The sequence below is a fragment of the Monopterus albus genome, unplaced genomic scaffold, assembly GCF_001952655.1.
Source record: "Monopterus albus unplaced genomic scaffold, M_albus_1.0 scaffold23.1, whole genome shotgun sequence".
NCBI classification, from domain to species: domain Eukaryota; kingdom Metazoa; phylum Chordata; class Actinopteri; order Synbranchiformes; family Synbranchidae; genus Monopterus; species Monopterus albus.
Window position 1 is genome coordinate 1,061,453 of NW_018127903.1, and position 15,804 is coordinate 1,077,256.

Here is a 15,804-nt window from a genome sequence, read left to right on the forward strand (position 1 = left end):
AAGCAGTGATGCTTACTTTACTATTCTAAAAATCAGTTTCTTCCAGTGCTCACATATTTGGCGTTGACTGCATGAATATGGAGCTGCCCTTCTCATCCCCACCCCCGGCTTCCAGCTGCAGTAGCACCCCGGCCTCAACCGTATCTAGCCCCCTGCTGGGTGAGCCTTGGCTGGGGCAGTACAGATGGAAGGGCCCCCCTCTGAGGGCCACAGCTCTGACAGCTTGTGAAGGGCCTGTGTGGGTCAGCCAGGCTCAGCCAGAAGCCCTTATCAGACGCACAGCCCTCCCCCAGTCTGCAGAAACTGTGGTGCAGGCAATATGTACACACATAAACTTGTGAACAGTGCATACCAAGTAGGGCCTTGAGATCCCCCAGCCATCCAGTCGGCCAAACCTCAGCAGCTGGAGAGGTTAAAACCCCCTGACGTATCAAAGAGAGAGCAGCAGGAGGAGGGGAGGGAGGGAGGGCTAGAGGAATGGGTGGAAAAAGGAGGAGAAAGTATATCTTCATGTTTGCTGAGATGTCTGCCTTGGCGTCAATTCCCTCTGCAGCTGTCACTGGAAAGATTAGGAGGGGAGATAGTGGAAGTCAGCCCGGCCAGGGAGAGAGAAGGGCAAGGTGAGAGGCATTTTAGAGGCAGGGTGAAAATTAGGTGGCTACTAGTTCAAGTGGTAGATTTTTACCTTCCCTCTGTGCACTGTGTTGGTGTGCACTTGTCTTATTGATCCGGACAGGGTCTGTTCTGTTTCCCGTCCATAAAAGTAGCATCAAAGTGCAGTTTGTTTGTTCCTGAATTGTCAAGTCAGGTTTAACCTCTCTCATGTCTCCATACAGTGTAGTTATATGATCATTATATGGAACATATGTGTAGTTAATTATGGAGATGGCATTTCTTAATTATTTGGAATTAAACCTTGGGATATATTTTTGTTTCCAGACCAATTTTATCCTTGCTTGTAATCCCAGTTTAATACTTATTTTGCCTTTTTTAACTTTGTATCACTTAAAAAAGAGCTAAGTTATATAAAGTGCGGTGATAATCCTCTGTCATCAGAGTTAACTTTGTTACAGTTAGGTGGTTAATAAGATTTAAACTGGCCATGAATCAAAATGCTCAGTTTTCAATTGAACACACTTGAGATACTGCACAGCTGCCAGTGCTGCTCTGATTTAAGAAAATGGGCTGAAGATCGTGGTGAGATTCACCATAACACTACTGTCCTGTAAGCAGAGGGTCAGTAATAATCCCTAGGAACATGAAAAAGTGTACTATCAACAACAACAAAGGAACTATCAACATCTCAGTCATTCAGTGTGTGTGAGGTTTGTAAGAACTGTAGGGCTGAATATATATTTGCGTTGACATGACAGTGCAAAGCATACAAGTGTCATAGTTCTAGCGTTAAAGCTGTCAAGTATCACTGAATAGTAAAACAACAGTCATGCAAGGATGGACTTAAGAATTCCAGACCCTGAAACAAGAGGATGCTACTTAATGGACAGCAGTTTGTCCTTCACAGACAGTTTTTCCACTGATGGGAAGTACAGTGAGAGAGGATCAGAGTGATGTAGCAGAGCTTGTGCTGGGATCTGAGCCAATGCACCAGAAACTTAATTCTTGCAAATCAGCTTTTTAGGTCTAAGCCACAAAGGCCAAACAGCTGCATTCATACTTCCACAGTTGTCTTAACTCTCAATGTCATTCTACTAACTTATATTCTTTGTGTGTATTTTATATTATCCCCATCTTTGTATGTATTTATGGGGCATAGTGTAATCATCCCTGTATCATTTGGATAGGTCTGAATATGTTAATCCCCACCTCGGTAGATATTGAATTGACTGGAGCAGCTCTGCAGGCAGTGTCAGCTCTACACGATCCTCTCGACAGCAAGCCTTTGATGCTGCAGTGGTGTAATGATAGTAATTCAAACAACATGATAATGGCAGGATAAGCAGCCAAATGATATCATACACCAAACAGGTCTTCGAAAGAAAGAATAAGACAGAGAGAGGAGAAAAGATGTTTTGAATTCATTGGCTGCACTGAAGTAATTTATATCCTCCCTTACTGAGACAGTAGCTTCAGTGTGCGCATTTAGCCGTGGCAATCTTCAGGGCAGATGACATGTTCCATGTCTTTTTATTTATTAATTTTACACTGTGTCTCATTGCAGGAAACATGACTTCTCTCTGTAACCAGAGGCGATAGAGGAGAGAGAGCAGGGGGAGACAAACGACTCTATCATTCTCTCTGTCTCTCTAGGTCATGCTTCTCCAGCTAGCTCATGCTCATTCCCTTTGTTTAAAGTTCGGAGCATGTGCCAGATGTGCCCTAGTAAAGCCTCTGTGTGGAGGAATCCATTATGTTTGTATTTTGGCATGGGTGAAAGGATTTGGGAGGAACCGTGATGGCTTTATAAACAGTTATAGTTCATTTGTCTAGAGGTGCCACGAGGCTTTCATTTGACATGATCATATCTGCATCTTTTGCCTCAGCTGAGCATAAGAATACCCTCTCTGCCGTTTGTATAGTGTGATAATGGATGTATTCTGTATCAATAAAAAGACTGTGAAGCTTGTTTGTCTAGACAGTGACTGGGTCTCAGTGATCTGGGAATAACCAGTTGCTATACACACGGAGTTAGAGCAAGTTTAACAACAGTTAAAGCAAGGAGCGCCATGCGTACATGCACAACACTTTGCCCTTTGAGCTGATGGAACACGCACACAAACACACATGTATTATTGACTCTACCCTCTCACAACTGCTGTTCTGAACTTCTCTTTGTTAGTGTGGGTAGCTGCATTTACATAAGAGGCTTATGTCAGCCACCACATAATTCCCCCCTTATTCCTGTGAAAAACAAAAAGGACAAAAGCTATTGTCTTATGAAGTAATGATTTCTGGATTTCTCCAAACTGGGTTGCACTGTGCTGGGGGTGCTTGTGGCTGGGCCAAGGTTTTTGGGGTTTGGGGTCGGTTGACAGCTTTAGGGCTCTTATGGCTGTTTATGTAAACTGGGAGAAACAATGTGACCTTGTACTATAGCTTTGATGTGCGATTGACAGAGAGGTGGATAAGATGCAGCTGTGAGCTGTGGTTCTTGCTGTGGAGGTGTCAGACTCAATATGTGAACTTGTGCATGTTTACTAGGACACAATAACTCAAGTACTGTATCACTACACAATAAGCACATATATTCTTGTTAAACGGTGATCGAAGCAAATCTGGTTGGTTCGGGGCGCTGTGCATATGTGAAGACATTTGTTTATTTGTGCTCACGTACATATAGAGGTCTTTGCTTGATGTGAAGGACTTAACATTTCACTGCCTCTTAATATGTATATAAAAATTCAATTAGTGAATAGGATAAACTACAACCTGCATGTACCATCGTTATACTGTATGTATCCAAATGGGTCTTTGTGTTTGTGACTCTGTGCACATGAGCTTGTCGCTGTCATTTTTTCTTTGTGCTGTACAGTATGTATCATAGTATCTCGGGGGCTTCAGAGCTACACCAGCTCCAGTTTCATCGGTTGTGGACCACTGAAGCACATAGTTGCTGTTCTCTGTGACTTGCTCTCTGTGCTGAAGGCTTTCTTTTTTCTTCTCTCATGGACCATCATTCTGTGAGAGGATGTGAAATGATAGATAGATAGAATGCATAGAAACTGGGAGGTGGAGGTGGGAGACGAGTACAAAGGTTGAAGAGGTCAGAAGAGAGCGAGCAGAATCAGAAGAGGAAGGGTTCTGCTGTCTCGTCCTGCCGAATAGTACAAGGTTTAAAAGCTTTTTGTGCAATGTGGATGAATAGACTTTAATCCCCAGCCTGTTGAAATTCAAAGCCAAAGCATTTGCTTACGTTTCCAGAAGCGCCAACACATTTGAACAACAGAATGTTTCCAAAATTAGATTCAAGATCATCCTGAAGCTCATGACATATCAGCACACACCAAACCCAACTCTGTGCTATCTGCATGCTTTCCATACTCATTAACTAACTTTTGCCAGATGTATATATAACCAGTCAGATTTAATGTGCCTCTTTGGCTGTTCTGATTGCATTAGCCCTGTGTTATCTAGAGTTGATTTGTGCTATAGCTGTTTTATAAACATTTGTATTTCTCTTTTTTCTCTTTCCTCTGTTGCAACTGTCAGCAAGCAGTGGAGGACCTTATGGAGGACGAGGATGAGGATTTTGACAAAGATGACAAGGTAATTATGTCTTGTGACAGGGATGCACTCGCACACAACATATGTGAACACACACACACACACACACACACACACACTGCCTCGGGAAGGGTTGACATTGCTTCATAGACCGGAAACACAAACAGACAAACAAGATGACTCCATCTTCCCCTCCTTTCTCCTCCCCTGCTCAGTTATTCTTACTGCCTGAGGCGCAAACACATGTACAAAGATTGCACAACCTTTTAACCTTCTGAAAACTTTTCTCTGTAAGCATATACACAACGCGTTCCTCACCTTTCTTTCTTGTGGTTTGCTTTGCTTTGGGCTTTTATTAGACTTCAGTGCACTATCCTTTATCCTCATATAACATTGTTGAATTTACATTACTAGCGTTGTGCTTAGGCTGTGCTTCCTGAGAACATGCATCCATATAAAGTGCTTAGTTAGCTATTTAGGTCCATTCACTGCTCCTTTATGTCCCAGTAAAACAGCATCTGGGCTTGTCCAGGCATTATCAGGTAACAACAGGTGGCTGCTTTACTGCCTCTGCTTGTTTACACTGTAGGAACAGTTACTGAAACAAATGGCACTGAATAGGATACAGTACCTTGTCGACGTTCCACATGGGAATGGTAATTGAAATGGAACGGCTTTTTATCCACCCACTGCGTTGTCTGCTTTTCTGTTAGATACTCCAAGGTGATCAGACTCTTGCATTGATGTAAGCGAAATCCAAATCTTTTACTGTGAAAGCTGTAAAGTACCTTGACTGAGCAATCTGGACTCTGAAATTACTTGAGCTGATACTCAATGCCATATAGCCACACTCCAGCAATATAAAGGTTAGTAGGCTAAGATGTGATCATTTCCATGGTCTGGTTTGGTAATCTTTGTGGAGGCAAACTTTGGTTGTTTATAATGGTAATTATAAAGGCTTTTGTCCAGGCAATTTGACATCAGAATTTTTTTTTTTTTTTTTGCCTGTGGACACTTTACTTATACAATTGCAACCCTACAACAACCTCTCCCATTTTTGAACAGTAATAAGAGCAAGTCTGCAAGAAAAGGGTAAAAAAAAAAACCCCACATAGCACAGATGATCAAATTGTCATCCCACCAGTAAGTCAGCCAGTCAGACAGGCAGTTGGATGATGAGCACACAAAGATACAGGAGCATTACATCCTCTCCCACAGTGACGCAGAAGCCAAGATTTATGGCCGTGAATTTCCAAGACTGAAATGTACATAGGGCCACAGACTGAAGATATGCAGGCAACCTTGAATCTCTTTTTTTTTTTTTTTTTTTTTATACCCCTTCTTTACATCTGTCCTCCATCATTGCAATTTCTACCTCCTCTCAAGGAAAAAAAATGCCATTTGAAAAGCTGAAGATGATATGAATACATTTGGACTTTCACATTGAAATGAGGTGCAGCAGCAGCTTGTGTGGTCTCTGTCAGATTTGGTACCAAACTGATTATTCCATATAAGACGGCCTTGCACTCTGTGCTCACACAGGGCTGGGTTGCTGGATAGCACGGCCGCCACAAAGGCTACAATTTACCAACTCTGGCTTCATACATTTTGATCTATTGCTCTCCTCTACTGTTAGCATTTCATTTGAGCTGTAGGGAAGTTGAAAGGGGGGCATTTTTCTGTTTTCTTCACCTACATCTCTCTCTCCTCCCACTCTCCTTATACCCTTCCCTCAGTCATCCCTTTTCCTGAATTTTTTTCATTTTTGAACACATTCTCCCTGTGCTCTCCCTCCAACTTGGTTAAGTGCAGAACAAATGGAGTTTCAAGGCTTAACAAATTTGTCTCTTACATTGGCCATGAAGTCTTTTACACTGGATATGAGGTACGGCTTCAGATTGTATGAGTAAGTATGAAGGACGGGTCAAAGGAGGCCTCTTTTATGGCACAGGTCTATAGAGGAGAGAAGGAAGAAAAGGGAGAGAGGAGAGGGGAAAACGAGATTAATAAATGTGCCAAGGCCTCATTTTAATTGAACTTGAAACATATGTTGCAAGTATGTACACTCCGTCCCAGATCTTTACTCCGGACATGCGCACGGCTCTTCCAATGCACCACAAGGCAGCTATTAGCTGGCTAACCTTTGCTCCAGAGGCTAACTGAGGTATTACATGGCCAAAAAGTAGAGCACCTGTTTTTCATTGCATAGAGGACCCCTTGCAGGCTTTTTGCCTTGGATAACCACATGTGTTTTGACTTAACAGAATGTTGGGCAGACGTGAAAAGTGTCTTTCTTGTGAGCAAGTACTGATATTAGTCACTTAATCTCAATTAAAGTCCAGCATCTAGACTAATTGATGGGGACAGCTCAGTTGTTAAAGCCAAGCCAGCAAGCACATACAGTGGAAAAGAATGTTAGACATGAACTGTTGTGCTTTTTCTTTTTCCCTGCTCCTCCACACTTTTGTGTTTGTGTGTGTGCACACTGACCTTCAACACTGAAGGTTGATTCTCATTTCCTACACACACATAATGTTAACAACACTGACCCACTTTTTAAACTGTATTTTCATTTAAACTAACTTTAAGGTTGGTGGCAAGTTGCAGATGCACCTTTTCCTTTAAAGAGCTTTGGTGATTCAGTATATAGATCTAAGTCCCAGAGTTATTGAAACTGTGAACTTAGAAAGTATATGGTTGATTTATATTGTGCCCTTTGTATATTCTCATGAGCTTTGCACGTGTCATAAAAGTAAACAGTGATCAACTGCTAAAGTTCACCAACTACACAGCTGTAATGCTAACAATAAAACTGAACCACTGAGTGAAGGATTACTTGTCATTTTGGTATTTGTCAGCCTCCTAGACAAAGTGATTATATTTTACTGGAATATTATCAGAGATGTAGTTGCCACTGGGAATTATTTACTTTTTTAATGATCTTGGGAGAATTTTCACCCAGAATGTAATAGACCTGTGTTGGTGCAGACATTTGCAGACATGGTCCTTAAAGCACAGGGTAAACATAATGACATTAACAGCGGTGTCATTCGGTGTAGGATCCCAAGTGAGCCATGACAGTCAGCTGCATAGAGGACTGGTTAAAAGTGGGAAAAGTGGAAGAAAGTGGAGAAATTGTCAAAGGCGTTAGTTACACCTGTAATTTTCTACTATGACGTGTCAAAATATCTGCTGTGAAAATGGTCTCAAGCACTCATGTCAGATATCTTACTGGCATCAACCGTCCCTACATCCCCAAGATGAAGCAAACACGATTATCTTCTCTGTTCTATCTTAATCATTTTAAAAAATGTGCTCTGTGCCTGTATGTGCCTTTTCAGTATCTTTCAAGCTAAAGTAACATTGTGAGATGCGGGCAGTGTGAGATGGCACAGCAGACAACTCGCTTGTATATTTACAGGCTACTGGCTGCATGGGCAATGTAGCCTGTAATGTCTGCTCTCACCTGTGGGCTCACTGTCAAGACTTGGCATGAGGCAATCACCTCAAGGCTCTGGATGGGTGCGATAGTTTGTGCGTGTAAATGTGTTTGTGTATTTGTGTGAGTGTCTCACTTATGTGTGTGCACTGGCTCAGCTGCCTCACAGGGGGTTGGGGGGTGTTACTGGAAAAAGGAATGGAAAGAGAGAGAGAAAGAGACTGAAGGAGTGAGGAGATTACCCTCACACGGTTGACTGGTCACTGAAGCGCTCGTGCTCCGCTCAGCTAGGCTCCACTAGCCTCAGGAGGACCTGACACAGATAAGATACACACTGCAATCATGTCCTGCTCACAGGCTTACTGCTCGGTGCACTCCCTCTTTCTTTCTCTCTCAATGTCTATCTATCCATATCTTTCTCACACACATACAGAGACACACATACACTGGCAAAAAAAGTTATTTTTTCGCATTGTGCTCATTTTCTCCTTCCCTCTTTCATGTGCAGAGCTGAGGGTAAATATAGAGTTGACATTATTCATTATATTGAACACATTGATTTGTGAAACCAGAATTTTTTTTTTTTTTTTTTTTTTATTTATGTATCTGAATCCCCAGACATTCCACATGATTCAGTGATTAAATATTTTCTCACACTATTTCATACTATATCCTATACATGGAGGTCAAACCGTAACCTGTAGACTGTGTTTGACCGGTTAAGGCACAGGCACTTATAGTTATGTCTTATGGGATTATGATACAGTTCTGAGAAGTTTAGGATAGCTTTCTCTAATGTAAACTGAATATATCTTGCTTGACAACCGATGAAGAGTATTGATGTGGTAATTCTAAGGTTACAGCAAGTTAAAATGCACATCTGGTTTCTGCAGTTTTATCATGGCTCTTTCAGATGTCTTATTGATGAGTCCACTGTGTCTACAAGAGCATACATGATCCTCTGTTTCTTGGTCTCTTCTGCCACACGGCCGTCTTCCTAGCCCACAGTTATCTCTTTCTAATTTACATGTATGGTGCTGTGGCAGCTTCACTCTCTGGTGCGTTTTTCCTGTAGGCATGACTCATGTATGTACATGTACACACGCACAGAGCACATGTATGTATCTAGCTCTCATCTTGTAGACCTCACTGCCATTTTCAGCTCCTAATTTTAACACACGGTGCATCTGTTTCTTTCTCTCCTCTCCTCTGTTTAAGCTTCTGTCTCCTATATTGTGTAGACTCTCTGCTCCATGTAATGTTAAATAAGGCACACACTTTGTCTCAGTGTGAGTATGGTTAAAAATGGTTTCCTGGTTTATCTCCAGATAGTAGACAGTACGGAGCTCCACAGCACCTTCCCAAGACCCGGCACTTCTCTCTCAGTCCCAGTCACGCACCACGCTGATCGCTCAGATACCGACATGGCATAATGTAATTGGACTAAAGAGAGCGCTGGGAATTGTATCAATACTCTGGGAAAAAAGTGCGACTGAAATGTTGTTCTGGGGAGGTTATTGAGCTTGTGATGCAGTGGGTTTGTCCTTGGGTATCGGGGGGGAGGTTTCAGCTGCAGAGGAGAATGGGAGAGAGGCAAAGGGAGGGAGGGAAAGAAAAAAGTTTGAATGTCTGTGTTGTTTCTTTCTTTCTTGCAGCCTGTGAAGGATAAAAAGCGTCACACTGTAAAAGATGCTTTTGACTTTTCCGCTTCATTTTTCTTTCCATCTCACTTTCTTTTTTTCCCCCATTGTTCAGCAGAGACGCTGGTAGGAACTGCATTTTAATCATGTTTGGCTAATAGGGGGAGGAATGAAAACAAAAAGGAGGGTGAAAGACCCATGCAGGGGTATTGTCTCTGTATGCAAAATATGCCGCATTATTTGTTTGTTTTTCCTCTTTGTCACACACATACATCAGGTGCACCATCTCTCACTATCTGTATTCCCCCAGATACATATCTCTTGCTTTGTCTTTTGCATTCTCTCTTTTCTCCATTCTTCATTCAGACTCTGTCATTCTCCTAACACTTTAACTCTGACCTTTGTTATTTAAATGGTATTTTATTGTTTATTTTTTCACTGTGGTTCTGTTTTGTAGCTTTGAACAGTATACCTAGGTGAACGCAGTTTATATTACTATATATTCACTACTGTCATTGTAGAGATTATAGACATGAGTACTGCTCTGGATATAACTATGCAGTAGCTTAGTGGACCCAAGGAAATACAAACCTCACATTGCTTTTAAATCAGCGCAGTTTTACTTATCAAATGCATCCGTTTTGAAGTCTAAACAGAGGTGAAGCTAAGGTTGTTTTCAGTGCAGTACTCAGGTGTGTGGTCTCTGCGGTGCATTTGGTGAAAACAGTGTTATTCTTACAATATGCCACAGCCTAGTTATATTGGCCAAAACATTAACCGTTAGACCCTAGTTGTAAAACATCCACATTTTTCCTTTAACCCTTTCACCTCAATTTCTCTGGGTTGTAAAGAGAAAATCTCACTGTAATCTATCCACAAGGACCCTAAACCAGGCCCATGGGAGGAGAGCTGTGATAACAGCCATATCCTTGAGGATATGTTGGCTTCCTGGCGCTTTGAGTGGATACGAACGATGGTGGTAAGTGGGCATGTGTGTGGCTCTGGCACTGACGCTTGATGGTGTGTGTCACTGTCTTCCGGTTTCCTCTTCAGCTCATCGTCTGTCCGGCAGCCTTCGTCTGCCATCCTGTCAGGGTTTGTGTTCGTCTCCTGTCTGCGTCTCAGTTAACACCCATGCACTGCACGTTCGGCCCACAACCCAACCCCACGTTGAGGCCTCCGCCTCTGCATCTGCCTGCTCTTTAAGGTGGTGGGGAATCCAATGGGGCTCCAGCATGGAAGGCTGCTCCTGTCGTTTTGTACGACTTCCCCGTAGCACTGTAGAGCTGTTACACCAAATGGTGACAGCTGTCGACTGAGGTGTGACACTGTGTTCACTGTATTTTGCTGGCAGGACTTTTGGCTCTGGAGTACTGAAGGGTCACACTGGGAGTGACTAGAATGTGCCTGTTTTAGATACATCTGTGCGCTGACAGGGACCATTAGAGAATTAAATCTCATACTGTACAGTGGTTTAATGCCCTGCTTTGCCGGAAATAAACTTATTCAAAATTTTTTAAGCATTAATTACATTCCTCTCATATAATGATGATGATAGTTTTCACACCTCATGACCACTAAGTCATTCATAATGAGCACCTAACAAACAAATTTTCTAATGAGCTTCAGAGTCCTGTATGACTGTGAGCGCGGTTGTGGGTGTTGGGGTGATTTGAATGTGCTTGTGAGCACACTTTCTTAAAAGTTGCTACAGAAACAGCAAACTATCTCATATTGCTATAGCAAATCCCGATGCTCATTATGTCTAATTCAGCAATGTCTACTCCCCCAACTGTTATTGCTCTGAGACACATACACACAAGTGGCTGAACCAACTGAACTTCTTGACTGATGAACTATGCATCAAAGGATTACGCCAAGCACTCGCTGCGCTGTAGGTGAGATCTCGTGCTCTCATCCACCCAAAGTAACTCTCTTCGAGGCTCTCACCGAATAGGGTGTTGAAGATGGCACAGACTCAGCCCTCCCAGTCTCTCATTGGACAGAATGTGGAGCACAACAGTTGACAGCGGTGTCGTCTGAATTTGAAAGTCAGACATGTAAGAAGGCAGCCACCACCTTGCCTTTTAACAAGAGTCATAAATTTGTAATGAGCACAGAGAGGATGCATATTTGATTTACTTTTTTGAAGATGTGATCCCTTCACTTCAGAGCAATGTACTCTCGTTCTATGGGTTTTTTCTTCCAAAACCATTTGAAACGGTGGATGTTACAGCTCTTTCTGTTGCTTGAATATGAATATGTAATTAAAGGTACACCAAAGTTAGCAACCTGTGCAGACCGAGGTGATGAATCAAAGGGTGTTTAACCCAAGGAAAAATAGAGCATGGTTTAATTAAAGGTTTAAATGTTACATAGTTAAAAATCTTAATTGGATAAATAGTCTTGTTGGATACATATTCCACCTTACAGAATAAAAAAAAAGCCATAGATTTCTTAAAAATATGTTTCTAACCTAATTCCTGTAACTTATCTAAAGATATAGGGGCCCATTTGCAGTGTCCTCTTTGGGTATGGCCAAAACAAATAAACCTAGAGTTTAGGTTGTGCAGTAGCGTGCACTTTAAGCCATCCCAGACAGAACGGCTAAGACAGACTGACTGACAGAAGGGGGAAGATGGGCTGGAGCAGCTAAACCAGGCCAACAGAGGACAAGAGTAATGTTGTCCCATTCATCATACACTGCCAGGCTGGACCCTGGGAAGGACGAGGGAAGGAGAGCGCAGGATCAGGAGAGCAGAGGTGAGGCAAGGTGGGGTAGAATTGGGCCTGGGCTTAGTAACTGTTAGCAAACATTACTCAGACAGAAGTTAATAATCTATTTGTTGGGAAATGTCTGCAGCCATTAATAAATGCACTCTGACACACTACTGAGTATTGTCATTACTAGGATGGTGTTTGTGTGTGTGTGTGTGTGTGTGAGACCGACCTTGAGCCTGATGGAGTGGCTGGAGTCAGGGAGGGGATGAGAGTCCCCAGGGGAAAATGGGTAAAGATGATCGGTGGCAAACAACCTCCTGCCACCCGGTCACATTAGAGAGGCACACAAATGCATGCTCATAACACCAGGAAGCTTTTGTCAGGATACAGAGCGGAGGTCAAACTGAACATACGTCACCACCACCTTTTACTTGCTCTCTTTTTCCTTTATTCCTTTTTTTAAAACACTTGTGAATATTTACCCTCACTTTGGGGCTAGGGTCATCAGAGACTAACTGCTCCTAGAGAGCACTGTGTCTGTCTGGACCATCTTCAAATCACAGCCTTAACTAGAGGTTTGCTTTATGGGAGCAACCCTCAGTGTGCATAGATATTCTCAAACAAAACTGTGTACATCTTATACACATGTACTGTACACACTTTGCTCACATTCATCCACCTGGGCCTATGGGATGACCCTTCACGTCTTAACGTGGCCCCTATGTGTGTGAGCCGCTTGATGAGGGCCAGGAGGACGTGCAGCACATCTCAACATCCCAGTCAAGCCGATATTTATGTTTATGATAAAAAGAGAGGGAGGGAAATAGAGATGTATTCCCCACATTCACTCACGGATTACTCCTTGTGTGGGATAAATTATTTAATGAAAATGCTGCCTCCAAAAAAAAGAGGAACATCTGCCTCTCTCATGTGGCTCTGGCGAGCTGCCAGGCTACATGGTGGTATCTGAGGCTGGTCACAGAGCCTTCATCTCCTCTTGTTTTTCATATCCTGTCAGAGGGGAGATGTTCTTTTAGGCCCAAACTCTCAATGGGTAAAATCTCACCGCTTCTCAGTAGAGGTGGTAATAAATTGAATAGACACCAGTGAAATATATGTTTTTATTTTAAGGACAATTATTGACTAACATAATGTGCCTTTGTTTTAGGAGACGAACTACTTAAATGGTCGACATAAAAGCACTCCTTGCTGCCAAAAAATACCATTTGTAAGTAAATATTAGATTTTTCTTTTGTTTGAAAGTTTCCCAAAAATTAAGGAAAGCAAATGATCATCTGTTAAATTATCTTTGATACATACATAACTGAACTATGACAGATGTGTGCCTACTGTGCACGTGTTTGCTTGATTTATTTTAGAGAACAAAACTACTGAACTACTAATGAACAGTGTTGCACTTTTGTCAGTCACAAAGTTAATTTTACATTAAATGCACTGGGTTAAAAATTCTGCACAGGCAAATATGTCTATGTACAAACATAACTGCTTTGTCCTGTTTTTGGGAGGGACAGATAGATCTGCATACATCTTGTGTGTTTATATACAAAAGATCAAGACCTAATTGTATACATAGTTTTTTTTTATTATTATTATTATTCTATTACTCCCAATTCTTTCACAGGGTTTGGAAATTGAATTTGTCTTGTCCCTAAAGCATTCCTCAACTTGCTCAACTTTTCAGTGTCTCCCCCCGCTTCCTTTTTTCCTGGGGTGAAAATGGGAGAGATGCCGACTCTGTGCAGTTACAAAATCAACAAGAACACTTTCAGATTCCCTCTGGGAGCCACATATTAGCATCCTGTCACGTTTTATATGACATTTCAATTTTTACTGTGCTGCCAGAGTGAGAGAGGCAAAATAAAAAAACAAAAAACAAACAAAGAAAAACAGGTGCAATTTTAGCACAGCAGCAATGAGCAGCAGCCACTTGTGGTTCAGACTCATTTTGTGGTGTGATGGAATATATGCTGCTACATTATAACTGTTAGGTTTATCATCTTTATGGCGCAACCCAGCAGGGAGAACAATGTGATCGGAGGTTAAAACGGTCTCAAATGGCTCCAGCTATTTCCAACCAGTAGATATAGGACAGATATTTGAGTCCATCGTAATAGGCTAAGTCCTCAGTGACCTCTCTCTTGTTTAGCTCTAGGCCTTGGGTCAGTGAAGAACAAACTGTCTTTGCAAAGCTTACAACTGCTCACTTTGCATTTTTGCATAGAGACGTTCTCTGCCATGACGCTATCTCTGAAAGAAAAATGGAACAGTCGAGTACACAGAGGCACTCTGTGTTGTTCCTATGTTAAATATTTTATCAAGTGTTTCAAGGAGAGTTTACCACATTTGTTTACCACAATTTAGCAGCAAGTGCAATGTGGTTAGACTGACTTGGCTGTTTCAGTGTGTGTGTGTGTGTGTGTGTGTGTGTCCCTGGGTTCTTTCTGGTGTCACTGAGGGTTGTTTCTCCTTAACACATGCAAACAACTCGCATCACTTTAATGAGCCTTCCCGCCACAGTGTTTTCTGATGGGAGCACTCCAGTGATGCAGCCTGATAACACAAACAGGGTACCTCAGTGCTAAACTGATGGGTGATTGGCTGAGACTTCACATCACACTTCACACATCCGAACTATGATGCAAACTTTGGACATAGCCACAAAAGATGCATTTATTCTCCTTCAATGGCACACATGGAATTAAAGCATGCAACTTTCTGCCAACAAAGGACCCAGAGTCACTAAATAGTTCTGCTATTAACCTGATTAGAGTTAATTGATGTCAGAGAAGTTATTTTGCACAGAGAAACATTTCATTCATGGGACAAATAAATTGTCTCAGTGGTGCTTTTCATTTAATACACAACAGTATGACTTCACCCTGAGCTCACATCACACTGAGTGGTCACGGCCCTGCACTAGTAGATTAATAAACATGTTTTTTCAAAAAGGAGAGCTACGATAAATGATCACGCCTGAAAATAGAAGGCCATTAAATGATGAAGACAGAAGTGTTAAAGGCCTCAAGATTTGAAGTGTTTATATTAAATGTTGATTTTCAATTTAAAAAAAAAAGAAAAAACTGTACATTTTCTCTCATATATTCTGTCAATCCACAGCTCAGGGTGCTAGATTCAGTGTTGCAGTACTTGAGTCTGGGACACAGACTCAAATCTGACTTGAGCATTGATGACTTGGACTCGAGTATTGACTGCATTTGGACTCGGAAGTTGAATTTTTTGTTTCTTTTTTTGTAATAGTTCTAATAATTTGGCATAAGATACTGATATTAGAACCTGTTCGCCAGCACCATGCTGTGTCCGACACACTTCCGGTGAAGCGTGCACTCCACCTTTTTATAAATGATTTTTATGTATCAAATTGCCAAGCAATATGGTGATGCAATACACTGTTAGAAAGTCTGTAATGTATAAAATGGTGAGAGCAGTCTCACTTTTTTAATGTAGACCTTGATGGCTCTGATTCAGATAACAGGGACTTGACTCGGACTCGAGGTTTAGTGATTCGACTACAACACTGGCTAGATTACATATATAAATGTTTTGTTTTGATATTCATGCATACATTTTGTTTTCACCTACTGTTACTGCTCCTATCATATATGTGTATCATTATGATGCATTTCGTTTACATATATCAAATTCAGTTGTGGCAGGAACTAGGCCTTGAGTCTTAAGAATTAATTTCAGAATTAGATTTACTTTGTTTAAGTGTAAGTAATGACATGGCATATAGTGGTACTGTATAAGTACTGTACTGTACTCGTATACAGGCAAACATGT

At 41.7% G+C, this 15,804-nt stretch overlaps 1 protein-coding gene across 10 annotated transcripts in view; it reads left to right on the plus strand.

Annotated features, from left to right (window-relative positions):
- mctp1a (multiple C2 domains, transmembrane 1a) overlaps nt 1–15,804 on the plus strand; it is a 116,752-nt gene that overhangs the window by 89,261 nt on the left and 11,687 nt on the right. For 7 of the 10 annotated variants that reach the window (XM_020594329.1, XM_020594331.1, XM_020594330.1 and 4 more), the window contains 3 exons: nt 4,168–4,224; nt 10,142–10,240; nt 13,151–13,210. In XM_020594329.1, coding sequence (XP_020449985.1) covers nt 4,168–4,224; nt 10,142–10,240; nt 13,151–13,210 — 216 coding nt within the window. The remainder of the gene's footprint in view (nt 1–4,167; nt 4,225–10,141; nt 10,241–13,150; nt 13,211–15,804) is intronic. The other 3 variants (XM_020594332.1, XM_020594333.1, XM_020594334.1) reach the window with 3 other exon arrangements.